Source organism: Phoca vitulina, unplaced genomic scaffold, assembly GCF_004348235.1.
Source record: "Phoca vitulina isolate PV1807 unplaced genomic scaffold, GSC_HSeal_1.0 scaffold70, whole genome shotgun sequence".
Classification (NCBI taxonomy): domain Eukaryota; kingdom Metazoa; phylum Chordata; class Mammalia; order Carnivora; family Phocidae; genus Phoca; species Phoca vitulina.
In genome coordinates, this window is record NW_022589773.1 from 7,027,127 (window position 1) to 7,044,991 (window position 17,865).

At 41.5% G+C, this 17,865-nt stretch overlaps 1 protein-coding gene and 1 pseudogene across 1 annotated transcript in view; one reads left to right on the forward strand and one right to left on the reverse strand.

Moving 5' to 3' along the window:
- Positions 1 to 2,007: 2,007 nt before the first annotated feature.
- Positions 2,008 to 2,291, reverse strand: LOC116624759 (annotated as a pseudogene).
- Positions 2,292 to 4,473: 2,182 nt separating this feature from the next.
- Positions 4,474 to 17,865, forward strand: part of HABP4 (hyaluronan binding protein 4) — a 42,281-nt gene continuing 28,889 nt past the window's right edge. Inside the window, exons 1-4 of the mRNA XM_032392902.1 lie at positions 4,474 to 4,968; positions 9,649 to 9,811; positions 16,346 to 16,486; positions 16,719 to 16,787. Coding sequence (XP_032248793.1) covers positions 4,614 to 4,968; positions 9,649 to 9,811; positions 16,346 to 16,486; positions 16,719 to 16,787 — 728 coding nt within the window. The 5' untranslated portion in view covers positions 4,474 to 4,613. The remainder of the gene's footprint in view (positions 4,969 to 9,648; positions 9,812 to 16,345; positions 16,487 to 16,718; positions 16,788 to 17,865) is intronic.

Consider the following 17,865-nt stretch of genomic DNA (forward strand, 5'->3'; position numbering starts at 1 on the left):
TGTGCTAGCCTGTGACATCTCGCCGTAAGGAGAAAAGCTGGAGGGAACCTCAGTGATACCAAGACCACAAATATTAGCAGGTTGGGTAAGGTCCTTTCTGGATTTAAATATTCTGTATCTGGTCATCATGAACGGACTTTGGCTTGCAAAATATTCTCTTGTCGCATCCTGATTATTATTGGTTTCTGGTTCTACAACCCCTAACTTTGAGACTACATACTTGCTTTATTCATTTCCTGTGGGAAACTGAATTTAAATTCACTTACCAATCTTGTAACAACTAGATCAGGAACTATAACTTTATTGATCTTATCACAATGGACTCAACTGACATGAAAAATATGAGATCCTCTTAGAGTTAAGAAAAATATTTTTGTTCTTACATATATTATATAAGCAAGTAGAAACAATTGTAAAATAATATAATATTTTTTACCCTTTTCAATTTACTTCTTTGGTTTTATTTCCCATCAACCATATGAGGAACATAGGACTGATTATAATCATCCTAATTTTATAGAGGAGAAAATGTAGGCAAACAGGTAGCAGTAATCCAGTGGCAAAACAGAATATATAGAATGCAACTCATTGGTGATTCACAAAAACTCAAACCCCTTACAGCTTGACTGGCCCCTGTGCCTTGATCCCTGCATGTATCTAACAGTAATACAGCTACATGTCTTTAAACTCTGATCTTTCTGTGAATTTCAAGTCAATCTGGAAGATTTTAGTGTATTGTATTTTACTGTTCCTAATGGAATTTGTATATTAAGTAACTCAAGGTAATTAACATTTTGTAAATAGTTAAATTTTACTGCATTTCCACTGGTGCCGATAAATGACTGCTATGGAAATGCTGGTGGTGTTATTCAGCATCCACTCCCCACTGCTTTTTTGGTATGCTTTATTTTCTAAGTTATGTGTGTGTGTGTGTGTGTGTGTGTGTGTGTGTGTGTGTGTGTTTTCTGTTTGGTATTATAATTACCAAAGATGGTTTTTATATCTTGGATTATTAAAAATATCAGTCTATTAAATTGACCACATTAAACACAACGTTACAAATAACTCATGCTAATGTGGTAGAGTTGTATTTCAGGAATGCATTTAAGGATGTAATCTCCCGCAGAAAAGTAGGAAAAAATGTGAGGCTGCTTAATAAGTTACCATCAGTAAATTCTATGGTAATCAATAGCCCCAAAGGAAACCCATGGCCAGCTAATGCCAGCTAGAGGCTACTCATCTCTATTTCAGTGGTTCTAAAGGTGTTCTTAAACTTGAAGCACCCAGGATTGGTTGACTTACAACTGTTTTAGGAAGTTATGATTTGGAAATTAGGACGCAGTGCTCACAGGGCATACCTTAAGAACCTGCTGTGGTTGGCTATGTCGGAAAGGAAATGGGGGTGTGGGCTGTCTCCAGATGTCCAGTAGGAAGATGACAGGCCCTCTCTCATGTGGTAATGGTTCTTTGGTGTTGTTGCTTGGTGATGGACAGCTTAAAGATACCAGAGACAACTCTGGCTTGAAGCAGTGCTTCTCAAATATGGTCTCTGGTGCATGTGGTGATGTTGCATGAAGAATCTTTGGAAATTTCATCCACCTCATAATGATGAGGTCTCATTATGACTCTACCTAGTCTTAAGTCTGATTCAAAATGATGATGATACTAATAAAGTTGATGACTTTTGCTGACCACTTACTTTGTGCCAAGCATGGTGCTGAACACCTCCTATGGATTATCTGACCCAGTGTTCACAATAATCCCCTGAAGTAGGTATCACTATTTTTTTCCATTTTACGGATGAGAAAACTGAGACACAGAAATAAGGAACATTTCCAAGGTCACAAAATGAATCAGTGGCAGAGCCAGGATTCAAATTTGGTCTAACTCCAAAATATATGCTTTAAAAATTGTGGTAAGATACACATAAAATTTACTATTGTAGCCTTTTTTTTTTTTTGGCACATCACAGGTACATTTATTGATGCCACAAAGGAAACAACATGTCTACAAGTGTACCCGATGCTCCATGTTCCCATTTAACAGAGCTTGCTGAAATTTACAGCCAAACTGACATTCCATCCGATGTGTCTTCCCAAGTAAAGCTGGTTTATGATGACCATGAGCAGGTGCAGGACTTGAAGCTTTCAAAGCTTTACTTCTTTTAACAGCACTCCTGATTTTATAAACAATGAAACCCACCACCCCATTCCTACCCAAATCTCCTGGTAAACCTGGGTATAGTAGGGCTTCATGGGGACCCAAACATCTTTAACAAGGCTTTGAAGCATGTTGGCACAGGACCCCTGGCTCAGGCTGCCCCAACCCATAGGGCCAATGACTCCGAAAGTTCACCAAGTGCACTATTGTGCATTTGGGTTGTTTCCACCTTTTGGCTATTGTGAGTACTATTGCTCTGAACATTCATGTACAAGTTTTTGTTTGAACACCTGCTCTCAATTCTTTTGGGTAAATAGAATAAGCTTTTGATCATAAACCTCTGCTGACTCCAAAAAGGAGATGACCAAATATCTTAAAATCTTTAGTCATTCAACAAATACTTACTGAGGACCTACCATACAACTACCTAGAATGCTAAGCACTGGGAATATAAATTGCAATGAATAAGAATGCAGTGAAAGACAGGCATCATCCCTGTCCTCCTTGGGAATGACAGAAAATTGAATAAGTGAGTAAAACACAAACCTGGCAGCAGTCAAGCTAAAGATTTCCTTTTCCATTTGCTATTAAAGGAAAACAAAAGCTGGTGATCACACACCTGAGCAAGATGCTCTAACAGGATGCTTTTGAATGCTGTTTAATCTAATATTAAACAATAATGTTATTTATCATCTTACATAATAAGTCTGAGTTGGGAGTTTCCCCAGTGGGATAATCAAGGAATTAGGTTTTCTTCATCCCTCTGCTCTGCCATTCTCATAGTCACAATAAGGGACAGCAACTCCAGGCGTCATGTCCTCTTCACATAACAAGGAGCAAAGAATAGAGGTGGGAAACGGCAGATCCCTTCTCAACCTGTTTTTAGATATAAGAAAAATGTTCTCAGGAATCCTCCAGAATACTTCCCCTCAGAGAAGATCTGCACCAAGAGCCTATTCCTACACCAATCATTGGCAAGAGTATGGAATTACAGTGCATGATTTAAGATTAATCAAGTTTGAGGCTGGAAGGGGGCCCAGCTTCCCCTGGGCTGTACAGCCACCTGATGCCCTAACAAAATACAGGTTCTGGGAAAATGTAAGAGGAAAAGGAAGGGCTATGGGATAGGCAGGCAAGTGCCAGCACAACTTCCTGGAGGATTGCCCAGTTCAGAGCTCTCTGAGCTCCAGGCCTCAATTGAAAACCAAACAAACAAATGAAACAAAACCTCAACATGTCCAAAACTGAATTCATGATTCTCATCAAAATGGTCTCTTCCAGTGCTCTATTTCTTTGGAATGCACCACCATTCCAGCTGTAGAAGCTAGAAATACAGGAGTCATCATACCCTCTTCTTTTTCCTCAACACCCCTATCTAGTGCATCACCAAGTCCTGTTATGATAACCTCCAAAATAGCTCTTGAATCTACTAGTCTCTTCACCTCCACTGCCACCATTCTAATTCAAGTCACATGCATCAACTCTTCCCTGGAGCTCGGCAACAATCTTTTGCTTGGTCTCGTTGCAGCCATTCTGACCTGCCTCCAACCTAATCCTTCGCATTTCAGCTAGAGTGGCCTTTTGGCCTTTTTAAATACATGCTTAGGCTTAAAATTTGCTTCCCACTGCTCCTAGAATAAAGACCAAAGTGAGGGTCTCCCCCAGCTCTTTGCAATTCAGTTACAATGGTTTCTTTTGAGTTTCAATGGGTTGTGCTCCATCCCACTTCAAGACATCTGTACTTGCGGTTGCTCCTGCCCCTGTCATCCCTCGTATCTCAGTTTAACCGTCACTTCCGAGGGAAAGCCTTTCCAGGTCTCCTAATTAGGTCAGGTCCCTTTGCTTCGGGCGCGTAAAAAAGTCTGTGCCTTTCGTTTAGGGCAGTTTTCTGTCTATAGACTAAGATACACGAAAACACGGAGCTAGTATCTCTGACGACATAATGCCTGGCACATAAGTGTTCAATACGTAGTTGAATGGCTAGATGAATATATAAACTTCAAAAAAGAGTGGCCCATAATGAATACAGACCCAGTCCCAGAAAGAATACAAATAATGGCTGTGACCCACCCGCACAGCCGAGCTGCCTGGACTGACTACAAGACTCGTTGCTCCTCCCAGTAGCTCCGCCCCTCGTGCCCCGCCCCTCTCTGCTGAGTCGGGGGAGGGGCATAGAGGTCGCGTGACGTGACAGCAGCCCGCCGTTGATTGGGCTTCCAGGGATGCCGGCTAGGAAAGGGGGCGTGTCTGCGTGCGCTGATTGGCTGTCGGGCGGCGCCTGGGCGGGCAGCGGTGGCGGCGGCGTGGGGGCGGGCGCCGGGAGGGACGGGATCGGGCAGGGCAGGGCAGGGCAGGGAGGGCGGCAGCAGCGGGCGGGATGGGTCCTCGCCACCGGCTTTGCTGAGATTCGCTCGCGTGGGCTGCCAGCGGCGGGCCCGCAGTGGCCGCGGGGCATGAAGGGCGCTCTGGGGAGCCCCGTGGCCGCGGCCGCCGCAGGCGCCGCGATGCAAGAGAGTTTCGGCTGCGTAGTGGCCAACCGCTTCCACCAGCTGCTGGACGACGAGTCGGACCCGTTCGACATCCTGCGCGAGGCCGAGCACCGGCGCCAGCAGCAGCTGCAGCGCAAGAGGCGCGACGAGGCGGCGGCGGCCGGGGCCGGCAACCGCGGCGGCAGGAGTCCGGCCGGGGCCTCGGGCCACAGACCTGGCGCGGGCGGCGGCCGGAGGGAGTCCCAGAAGGAGCGCAAGAGCCTCCCGGCCCCCGGCGCGCAGCAGCCGGACAGCCCCGGGGGCGGCCCGCTGCCACCCGGTACGCGTGCCCCGCCCGGCACCTGGGCACCCCCGGGTAGGCGCGGTGGGCGGGAGGGGAAGGAGAATGGGGTCATGGAGGTCACCCCTCCTCGGCCGCCTCTCGACCCCCAGGGAGGTCCAGATCCAGAAACGGAAGGGGCCTCGGGGAAGGCTTGGGTTAAGCTGAGGGTCCTTGTGGCGGAGGAAGGTAGGAAAAGAGGACGGGAGGGGGGTGTCACGCCCCTTCTGGCCTTTCCCAGCCCCTTGTGGGGGTGGGGGGGAGTGCGGGCGTGGAGTAAGGGTCTCACAATCCTGGAACTGAGCCTTTACAAGTTGGGCAAAGTTGAGGGGTACTGGTGGGGTGGTGTGTGTGGCGGGGATAACTGGGGTTCGCTACCCCGGGGAGCTCAAATCTAGAGCTAGCAGGGACCGGCTCCATCCTCCAGCCCAACCACTGCAAGATTCGGGTCGGGAGGAAAAAAAGAGAAGCGTGGTGGGGGGAGAGTGAGGAAGGAGGGCGCACCCGGCCGCGGGAGGTGGTGGCGAGAGCCCAGGGTCTGTGAAGAATCGCGGGGGTGAGGGGCTCGGGCCTCTGTGATGGAGCGAAGGCCTGGGTGACCGCGGGGGCGGGCTGTGACGTCAGGGCCGCGAGCAGAATGCGGCGGGGGCGGACGCGGGGTCCCCGGCTCTTTGCAGGCTCCGTAACTTCACCCCATCACCGTACACCCATCCCCTTACGGTGGCTTCCAGCAGCCAGCCCGCATCATTTTTCAACACAGCATGTAGTGTCGTTGGGATGTGTAACTTGTCATTAACTCAGGCTGCTTTAAGAAAAGCGTTTTTAACCTTTAACCTTTTCAACAAGAATATTCAAAGTTCCCCACACCCTGCTTAGCCAGATACCCCTGTCCGCATCTAGCCAGGGAGGGTGCTTAAGAGTCGTTTATCACCTGAACTGCATCAGTTCATAGTCTGCAAGACTCCACCTGTGTTTCCAATGTTTTCCTAAAGTAAGGCAGTGGTCCTAGGGTTTGCTTTTAAAAGAGTGTTAAGATGTGTGGTTCGACCACTCGAGCGAGCCATTGTATTCAACTCGGCTTTACTGGCTTGTTCCTTGATTACAACTGTGCTTCCCAGCCCTGAGATTACAACTTCTGACTTAAGTGACTTTGGTGCAGCTAGGTAATGTTTATCTGTGAAAACTTCAGTCCAACAATATCACTAGAGAATGAGAAAAGTCACTGTAATAAAGATGTTGAAAATTATTTTAAATGCTACTGGATATCTGAAAACCCCATGCTGGTAGGCCAGTACGTTTATGAGCCTATTTAAACGGTGAATGAGACGAGATATATTGTACATTTTGTGTTATGTTCTCATTTTTCTCATATATCTATTTAGATAAATATAGTAATGAAAGAACTGAGGAAGGCTAAGCGTTTCCTCTCCCTTTACTTTTTAACAAATGAAAATAATGTATCCTTTAGAATAGTATGAAACTGCATTCAGTGCTGTTAACATATTGCTTTTTAACCGTTTTAATATTAAAAATCATGCATTTTTATTATAAGAATTTTGAACAATTCCAAAATGTGTGAAGTAGAAATCTCCTATTTTTCTTACTTGTTAACACCTTGCATTTATGTACATACAGAGCTATTTCTTTTTTCCTAAATTTAAATGATATATAAACTGAGTTACAACCTGCTTTCACTTAGCATTTTAACTAGTGGGTTTATAACATTTTTCTGTCAATTGTTCATGATCCAGATGATCTGGCTTTTATATCTAGATCTATATTAAAGATCTTTTGTGAATTTTTTAGTTAAAATGGCAATTTTGTCATTTGTCAGTTCTTTTTCAGACGTGTTATTTCAGGAGCAAACAACTCATTAATTTCCATTCATGTAGTTACTGTACTAAATTTATAGAGAGCTACTCTCTAAAGGTTTTGTAGCCCTAATTGATATGGACTGTACTTTTCTAACATTCAAAATTTTTAATTTAGTTAGAATATTATAAGTGAATGCTCAGTGTGGACAAGAATCAAAGTCAAAACATGTTTGACATTTATTGGAAACATTTTTGGATGTGGATGTGGAAATCATAAGATTTTCCCATAGAAACAGGTTTTTAATGCCCTTCACTATTTAACAACATATATAGATCCTTGGATGAGCCTTGTTCAAGAAATTCATTCTTGAAATCCATAGAGGCTATTTCAGCTTCACTTTGCCTAACCTTTCAGAACTATTGTCTTTGAGTCAAAGCTTAACTTTATTTTGTAGGAAATCTCGCTGTAAATTTTATTGTATTCTGTCCCTTCATACGGGCTTGGGTTTAGAACAGTGATCAGACAGCATGTGCCAGGCTTTTATTGGAAAGGGCTAGAGGAATTCAGTGTTTGCATTATCTGCTTGGAGCTGCTGACCCAGCACAGAAACAAACTAGGTTCAGTTGCAGTCTTGATCTCGTAGCACTAAATTGTGGGGAAAAAACTGGACCCCTTTTATCTTTGGGTTTTGGGGAGAGAATGAAATGTTTGCAGTGTATTTGTAATTATTCTAATAAGTAGCCAGTTGTATTTAATGGTTTTTAATTTGTACACCAAAACTTTGGAAGACGTTTTAATACAAAGTATGCAGTAAATGTCATTTTAAGTTTTGAATGGTGAATTCCAAATTTAATTGATACATTTAAAAAAATAACCTTGAGGAAGCAAAAAGGGATAGCTCCTAAATAATTCTGTAGTTAAGTGGAAATCTTAAGATTTTAAAAAATAGGTTATAAATAGGAAATTTGAAGCTGCATTAAAATAACTTTTTACATTGAGGGAAAAGTATTGAAAAGTATTGTTGCTGTTGGCATATTAGCTGATTTCATAGTCTCTTGTAGTTTTCAACTTGTTAGATAATTAACTTTCGTAATAACATTTTCTACCTAACATTTCAAATTGGATCTCTATTAGTAATATACATGCCTTCAGATTTGGCATTGCATACTCCTGGGACAAGTGTCAGTCTCTTTTTTGTTTCTGCAAGAGAAGCTTAATGATCTATTTATGACAACATCTTTCCCATATCCCAAACATGTCATAAGCTAGATTGTGGCATCAGTACAGGATGCAAACTGGATTTAAGCATCTCTAGGTTATGGGACATTAACTTAAGATTGAACTTAGATTTATTATGTAACTTTTCACATTTGAAAAAAATAGTTTATGTTAACTAACAAGTAATAAATTGCACAATTTTATGTTAGTGGTGTCACAGACTTGATTTTTGCTTTAAAATGGGATCAGTAAGGTATTGGAACTATGTTAATATTTACATGTGCCCAATAAAAAGTTCAGATAGGAAATATTCAGTGGGAAAACAAAAATATGTATAAACATATATTCCTTAAGAGTCATGTGTTATCTAAGTAAGAGAGGAATCTAGGAATTTAAAAAATACCCGTTAACTCAAATACATTTAATATTTTTATAGCCATACAACCAATGTGAAGGGTAAGCTATACCAAGGAAAATCAAAGCTACTATAATAAAAATAGTACATCCCCTGTTTGAGATGGAGACCTTTTAAATGCATATAATGAAAAATAAATACATTTTTGGGAGATGATTTAAGAGGCGACAGATTTCTTCACAGTGTATTTACCAAGTATTAGCTGCCTTCAGACATGGAATCTAAGTATTTTTAAAGCATCAAAACTAGAGAGGAGTAAAGTGAGAGAGAGAGAGGGAGAGATTGAAGCCTATAGTGGCCATGGCTGAGTGCTGGTTTCTCTGCAAATGAGAGATGTCCCTTTGAGTGCCGACTGGTCCTTGTATGAGTTGGCAAATAGCAGCTTGGCCTCATATTGAGAAGTATGATCATAAATGCATAAAACTCAACAAAGCACAAGAGCAGGAAAATCTGTTTTCAAGCAAAAAAAGATAAACAGTACGACTATTTAGAAATGAAAACCTTAGTAGCCAATGATAAACCATAGTTTATCTAAAGTGCAATCTGAAATACAGAGTGTTTATCCTTTAATTTTTCTGTATGGAGCTTAACTACCATGTTTTAATAAAGTTGCTTTTGTCAAAAGTAGTTAGTTTAGCAAACATGTCTATCCAGAGCTGTCACACTCTGAGATACCTGTCATTATAGGTTAGTTGGTATAGTTTATATTTCCTAGGACAAAAGAGAGAGAACATAAGTATCTTAAAAGTTTTATTAGGAAGTACAGTTGACCCTCAAGTAACGTGGTGGGGATTAGGGGCACCAACCTCCCGTGCAGGTAAAAATCCACATATAACTTCTGACTTCCCAAAAACTTAACTACTAATACCCTACTGTTGACTGGAAGCCTTACCAACAACAGTCAGTTAGTGTGTATTTTGTGTATGTATTATGTATTGTATTCTTACAGCAGATAAGCTAGAGAAGACAATACATTGACACCACTGTACTGTATCTAAAAAAATCCAGGCCTGCGTGGGGCCACGCACTTCAAACCGGTGTTGCTCGAGGGTCAACTGTAGTTGACTCTGGGCCCTGGCAGTATCCACAACTTTTTTCTTCTCTGAATGTTTCTGAACTTCCCAGATTTTCCTATGACTTTGACTTCCAGAAAAGTGGAATTTAAAACTCTCTGTAAACATGCTGTCATGGACCTGGTGTCCCAGCTGTCCCTTCTGATTTGTCCCTGGCAGGCCAGAGGCGAGCTCCCAGAAGAGGGGAGCAACAGGGATGGAATGACAGCCGGGGGACGGAGGTGACACTTGACCGAGCAGAGCGCAGATCCTACAGGGAGTATCGACCCTATGAGACCGAGAGACAGGCGGACTTTACACCTGAGAAGTTCACAGATGAAAAGTATGTACTGCAGACCTCGGCCAGGAGGGTTGGTGGGGAGCCAGAGGGTTTTAAGAGAACTGCTACCTTTTCATGGTGCCAGTCCTGGGAATATTTTGCCGATTGAAGTTGGCAGTTACTTTAGTTGACACAGGAGGGAAATGATTATATGGTGAAAAATGAATTATTTATTGGTATAACTACACAAAGCACTCCTGTAAAAAACTAGACAGGAGTCTGTTAAACTGGTTAAATTTTCTTTTGCAGTATAGGCTTGGGATATAATTATGGTTTTGACTTAATATTACTAATTTAGACTACTAACAAATTTATTTATTTATTTTTATTATTATTATTATGTTAATCACCATACATCACATCATTAGTTTTTGATGTAGTGTTCCATGATTCATTGTTTGTGCATAACACCCAGTGTTCCATGCAGAACGTGCCCTCTTTAATACCCATCACCAGGCTAACCCATCCCCCCACCCCCTCCCCTCTAGAACCCTCAGTTTGTTTCTCAGAGTCCATTAGACTACTAACAAATTTAAACAAGTTCCTGGCCCCATGGTTAGGCCAATTGGCTATCATGATGACATTTTAAGAAGAACTAATACAGTGTGTGACACCAATTTCTGGCTCCCATACCTTCCCCTAGAAAGTACTCTGAACTGGAACGTGGTCTCAGGCTGGTGTGGCTGGACGCCACTCCTGAGTGATGGGGCAGTGGGCGGGCTACCTGTGCCTACCTGTACATGGAGAGCAGTTCTTGGGGTCTCCTGCTTGCTACCAACATGACAGGTGCCCGCTGCCTCAAGTTTTTGTTTAATAATTCAACCTGCACAACACTGAGTTTAGATTAAACAAACAACTTGTGAATCACATTTAAAGGAAAATAGGTCGAAAAGGCTGAGGGAGACTAGAACAGTGTGTGTTGACACTATCAGCTGTGAGTAGTTTCATGACAAGGGAGCCATTATTCCCAAAGTCTTTCAACTTCTTGACTACTGATTCCACTTAGGATCCTGGCTACAAGTTAACCAAAGGACATGGCTTTGTAAAACCATGTTCATTAACCACCCCCACCCTCCCCAAAAGTGCAAAAGTCCAGCAGAGTAGCTCAGTCTGGGAGGGCAGAGGCAGGCGGTGACTTCAACAGATCTGTTCCCTAGAAGTTACATGGTCAGAACATCAAGATGCTGTATCTGCCGCCATGTTGGAGGGTGAGGGAAGAGAAAGGCTTAATTCTGCTATTTTTGGTGATTACTTCAATTTTGCTGTGTAATGGCCATAGTCTGCTTGCTTACAAAAAGCCTTCTGGATCAGAGCTATTTATTTGGGGAAGCATATGTGTATTTTTTTTCTCACTTCAGGGATTTATTCTGTGGAGATAAGGAAATTATAGCTCAAAAGCACAAACTCATGTTTCCAGCTTTTTTAAGTAGCAAAATGAGTCCTTAAAAAGGGTGAGTATATGTTAACACAAAACAATGCCTATTAAGTGAAATCATACATGTATATAAGGGTGGGGGTAGGGTGGGATATGGGATTATGGAGAGATTTTTCTTTTTCTTTAAAAATAATTTCAGATTTATAGAAAGTTGCAAGACTTAGACAAAGAATTCCTATATATATCCCCACACAGATTCCCCAAATGTTAACATTTCCGTTATCATACCCCCCTCCTTCCCTTCCTTTACACACACACACACACACACACACTCACCTTTTTTCTTTGACATTTAAGAGTAAGGTACAGAAATATCTCTTTATCCCTACATACTTTAAATGTATTTCCTAAAAACATGGTACAGTTATCCAACTCTTTAACACTGATACAATTCTGTTATCTAATCCTCTAAATCATGTAATCTACAGAGTACTCACATTTCACCAGTTGTCCTAATAATGCCCTTTTAGCAAAAGAAAAAAAAATGCCTGGTTCAGGATGCAGTCCAGGAATGTGCATTGCACTTAGTTGTCTTTAATGTAGAACAGCTCCTTAGTCTTCCTTTATCTTTTATGACTTTGACATTTTGGAAGAGTGTGGGCCAGTTATTTTGTAGGACAGCCCAGAATTTGAGTTTGTCTGATGTTTCTTCATGGAATGATATTATGCACTCTGGCAGGAATACCACAGAAGTGATGTCTCCTGTCCTTCTCGTGTATTACATTAGGTATATGTAGGTAATTTTTACCTTCAAGGAAATTTGAAATTATTTTTGATAAGTCATGTACTATCAGAAAAGTTATTTTCCTTAATTTCTTAAAAAGTACTCTCCTATTAATAAAGATCCATAAGGCAATTTGACCATTTAGAAAATGCATGCAATTATAAAGAAAATTAAAACTACTTATCTTACCATCTAAGATGATTACTCTTAACACTGGCCTAATTTTTTCCTTTTTTTCTTATACATAGATACACTTAAATATTAAGATGATAATACATATGTACTGAGTCCTTTATATGCTTTCAATTCCACTTGACATGGCAGAAGTGTTTTCCATGTCCTTAACAATGTTTGGTAAACATTTTTTATGGTTCTATTATGTGTTGTTTGGATGCAGTACAATGTAATCATTCCCTTAGGGTTGGACCTTTCCTAGATGGGAGCTCTAGAAGTGGGAACCATAAAGCAGTGGTCCTTAACTGGGTGTCATGTATCCTAGGACCCAGTTTGTGCTTTAGTGCAAGTTTGGTTGGGTACATAGAGTGTGAAAACAAATTAGCGTAAGGGGGGATCTTTTGATACATAGTGACCCAGTCACTATCCTACTAACCTGCCCACTTACTCTATCACTAACAATCTATAAGAGCATTTCTCATAGCTCTTTCTCCAGGTTTGAATATAATAAATTGAACTTTCTTCTTTGCTTTTTTGATAGTGAAAAATCGTATCACCTTGCGTTTTCTATGATACCTATACATGTTTATTGGACAGAATTATAGAATCCTGATAATCTTTTTTTTTTTTTTTTTAAGAGAGAGAGCATGCATGCACAGAGGATGGGGCAGAGGGAGAGGGAGAAAGAGGATCTTAAGCAGGTTCCATGCCCACCGTAGAGCCAGGTGCAGGCTCATTCTCACAACCCTGAGATCATTACCTGAGCTGAAGTCAGGAGTCAGATGCTTAATCGACTGAGCCACCCAGGCACCCCTAGAATCTTGATAATCTTAACAGACTATATCTAATTCAGTCCTGTCCATGTTTATGAATGGGGAAACAAAGACCCAGAGTTGCAGTGATGGGTACTCTGGTCATAGCTGGCTCACGTGGATTTTTATTCCACTAAGGCAGAACACATATTTTCATATAGAAGCAGTGTCAGAAATGGTGCTGGGAGTAGCTGTCCATGTGGCTCAGGTGCAGAGATCAGCCAGGTATCTTGCATATGGTGGGGGGTGGGGGGCGCACCACTACTGTTTTTAATGCAGGAGGAATTTTTCTTTAGGCTCCAAATAATGAACTTAAGTGAACTCTTTGAACATAGGCTATTAGGAAATTAGTCTGCTTCTGTCTGGATTATTTTGACTCTTTGGCTCTTCCTGAAGTTTACTGCTAGTCATTCAAAGTCTGTTCCAGTTCTGAAAGAATCACTTACTCAGATGTTTGTTTGGTTTTTTTTTCTTCTCATAAGGAAGCATTTTAAAAAATTGGGATAAAATATATATAGCATAACATTTACCATTTTAACCACTTATAAATGTATGGCAGTGCAGTGCATTAAATACATTCACATTGTTGTACAACCAGCACCACCATCCTTCTCCAGAACATTTTTATCTTTCCAGAGTGAAACTCTGTACCCAGTAAACACTAACCCCTCACTTTCCCCTCCATGAACTTCATTCCCTTTACCTGTAAAACAGGTACTTGTGTCTGCTTATGAGGATTATTGTCAGAGAGTGGATTACAGGGATGTAAAGCACGGTGCTTGGCTGAAATGTTATTTTCCTTGCTTTTGCTTGTGAGTACAACACAAATCAAGCTTCCTAAATAGAGTACAGGATTTCTCAATGCTCACTAACCTGTAAAAAAAAAAAAAGGATATGTTTTATTTTTTTTTTTTTATTTTTATTTTTTTTAAAAAGGATATGTTTTATTGTTCCACCTTTTAGTATATGTGCTGCCAACACAAGCACAGAGAGGATATGTTTTATGATCAAGGGATTATAGAGAAGCAATTGAGAATAGATTTAATTGGGAGAAGGGGGTGGGTAATCTGGGGAGTAAAGAAAAAAATGGTTCAAGGGATTAAAATAAACCAGAACACACAGGGCTATTTTAGGGTCAGTTTCAATCGCTATTATATTTTAAAGGACTTTGTATTTTATTGGTATCTGATGTAGATTTCATGTAAATTTAGACCTGATTTTGACTGTTGGCATTATTTTCCATGTATGTTTTGGCGTTTCATTTCCTCTCAATATTTAAGTACATTTTTTTTTTCTTTTATGGCCCTGTCCAACTCCCTTGTTAAGAACTTATTGTTACTTTAATTTTGTCATTGTTTTAGAACTCTGCTTCAGATATTTATCAACATGTAATCAATTTTATGACAATTTCTATTTAAAAATTTTGTTTTGGGGTGCCTGGGAGCCTCAGTCCGTTAAGCAGCTGACTCTTGATTTTGGCTCAGGTCATGATCTCAGGGTGGTGAGATAAGTCCCGTGTGGGTTCCACGCTCAGTGGGGAGTCTGCTTAAGATTCTCTCCCTCTCCTTCTGCCCTTCCACGCCACGTGCGCACATTCTTTTTCTCTCTCTCTAAAATAAATAAATATTAAAAAAAAAAAAAAGAATACAAATTTTGTTTTGGTCGGGGTGGAGGAGGTGGGAGGAGAAAAGCCAACCTAGAGAATGTATTTAGGATGATGTTTCTTGTAAGAGCCTTGCATAAAGTTAATGATTGGTGATTCTGTATTTTTTTAATCTTTTTAAATAGGAGAATAGTGAGTTTTGTATCTTTTTACCCACTCTCATATAGTAGCTTTTTAATGTAACATTTTCAGCCATAGCAGTAGACTGGAACATATCTCCCGGTTTGGGTGCTTGAGCTACTAACACCACTAGGGTTCAGTAAGTAATTTGTCATGATTGTAAATGTTTTGTAAAGCCTTGACAAATTAGAAAATATAATTTATCTTATTCAAGTAAGGTTGTAATGATGAAAAAGATGCCCTTCCTACAGTAGCTTCAAGTCCTCATAAAAAAATGACAGTGACTAGAGACGTGGCCAGGAATGGGTGTGAGGAGAAGTGGGTGGGCGGTCAGGCCTTGGACCAGCGGATGTGGCAGGGGACGAAGGGAAGACAGTTGAAGACCGCTGGTTCTTGGCTTAGGTACTTCGTGCTGTGAGTTGGGGACCATAGGAGGAGCACGGGGTCAGTGTTGGTCACGTATCTGCAGGACCAGGGCATGGACAGAGGGTATGTCCAGGAAGTAACTGGCTTTGTGGCCTGGAATCAGAGACCCCAATGAGAGACGCAGGGTCACATGAATGAAGGTCACACAGCAGTAGCGTAGAGATGAGGACGATGTGTGCCAGAAATAGGAAGTCAGGAATGCAGGTACACGTAAGGACAGTCAGGTACCCGGAAGAACGAGGGAGGCATCTGTGTGTGGAGCACCAAGACTAGTGAGATGAAAGAGGCAAGGTATAGAACTGGTCCCTTTATGTGACTCTGGATGTGCCTACCTGTGAGAAGTGGAATTGGGTAGCTAAGGAGCAAGGGGAATAGCTTGTGAATTTTGTACCCTGTTTCAGTATGACCTATTACAAAAATAGTTTTCTAAGGACAGGCAGGGAAAGAGAAGTCAGAGAGGTCAGAGGAAAATTAACGGTCAGCAGTGTCCAATGATGAATAGGGGTCAAATGACATAAAGACAAAAGTTGCTGTTGGCTTTAACAACAAGGAGCTTCAGCTGTCTTTGGAAGTTTGTGTAGGGCAGTGGGGGTAGAATTGAGTTGGTTGCAGGTTAATGTTTTCAGCCCCAAGTGTCACTCACTGACTGGTTGTGTTTGGGAGAGGGAGATTTGGGAGGGGGCATAATTTGAAGTTAAATTATTTCTGTTATACAAAACATTCCAAATTTAACTTGAATATTGAATATTAGAGCTGGGATGAATCTTGGAGTTTATCTAACCTCATTTTATAAATGAGGAAACCAGATCCAGAGAAAGGGATGCCCCTCCACAGTAAGACCTGCCCAGGACCTGCTTCTCTCGTCTGGCATCCTCACTAGCAGCCATGTGACCTTGGGCAAGTTACCTACCTCCTTTGTGCCTCTTGTTTCCTGAGTTGTGGACGATAGTTGTATACTGTAGTTCTGTTTATGAGAATTAATTTCTGTATGTGACATGCTCAGAACAGTGCTTCAGGTAGTAAGTAGTATTCGGTAAACATTAACTATTACTTTATTTTTCAAGCCACTGTTCTTTCCAGTATATTTCAGCCATCGTGTCCTTCTAGAATTTTTTTTCTGAAAAGAGTCTTCTTAGCCCTTTAATGCAGTTCACCACTTTTGATTATACCCGTCTCTTTCTAGACCCATTGACAGGTTTGATCGAGACAGACCCCTGAGAGGCCGTGGAGGCCCAAGAGGGGCCATGCGAAGCCGAGGCAGAGGCGGCCCCGGGAACAGAGCTTTCGACGGTTTTGACCAGAGAGGGAAACGAGATTTTGAGAGGTATGGTGGGAATGAGAAAATGTCAGTTCCTCTGGAACCGCTGTTTTCGCTTTATGGTCTTGGTGATACATGGTACGAATCTGTTATGTGTTAATATTTAGTTGACTTTATATAGTGTGCTCTTATTCCTGAGGGAGCTGATCCTGGGACAGCTTTTCTGATCAGCTTTTCTGATTTGGAGATTGACTGGAGACCACCTTCCAGTTTAAGGGAATATTCTTTCTTTCTCTAGAGCAATCAGAACCGAAGACAACATGGGTGGATGTGGAGTTCGAACCTGGGGATCAGGTAAAGATACCAGGTACGGTGCAAATGTGTGCCTTCTGTGAACCTACAGTTAGGTGGAAATCTGGATCTTTATTTTCCTTTCGTAAAAAGTACTCTCTGTTGTGCTTTCAGTGGCTTTATATTTGTGTGCCATTAGGTAGAGATTCGTTTTAGGCTTTTGTTTAGTGAGATGACTTCTTAAAGCATGTTTGCTATGTTGCAATTAGATTTGAAAACGACTTTGAAAGTTCTTTTATCATATTTTAGCCCAAACAAATTTGTATTTGCTGATGCCCTAGCACATGGCACTGTACATAGGCCTCAGAATGCTTTTTAAATTCCTGGATATTCTATACTTTACTTTTCTGTGACCTCCCCAAGTTCTCGTATACATTGCGTCTTGATTTTATGAAATCATTTGCAGGTCAAGCTCAATGACAAGTTTCACTGAAGGTTCAAATCTGATATTTTTCTGAGGCTTCATAGTGTCTCAGATCTGTGCCAGTTTTACTACTTAGAAGAGGTACTTGGTTCTGCTGTTTCATTTCATGGCTGCAGGGACAGTGCCTTCCTGTGTCTGCAAAGACTGGGCAGCAAGTGCTTCCGGGCAGTGCTGGGCAAGGAAGGCGTCCCCCAGCGCATGTTGTGGGGCAGGCTTTCCAAGCCTTGTCCTTGAGAGGAAAAAGAAACTTGTTGAATGTTTCTCAGTATAGGGTTTGATAGGATCTTGATTATGAATCTTTTAATTTTGTTTATTTTTACTTTGATAATATATACTTTAAAAAGTAATACCTCTGAGTCACCTGATTTATCACCTTGTTTAACACCATCAGTCCAGGGGCGCCTGGGTGGCTCAGTTGGTTAAGCATCCGGCTCTTGGTTTCAGCTCTGGTCATGATCTCAGGGTGGTGGGATCAAGTCCTGTGTCTGGGCTCCCCGCTCAGCAGGGAGTCTGCTTGAGGTTCTCTCCCTTTGCTGCTCCTCTGCCTCTCTAAAATGAATAAATAAATCTTCTAAAAAAAATAAAAGTTTGAGGGTTTTGCTGTAGTTAGTATTCCTCTTTGAAGGCATTGGCAGTGCTAACTAAATTTAAGGATAAGATGTTTTCAAAA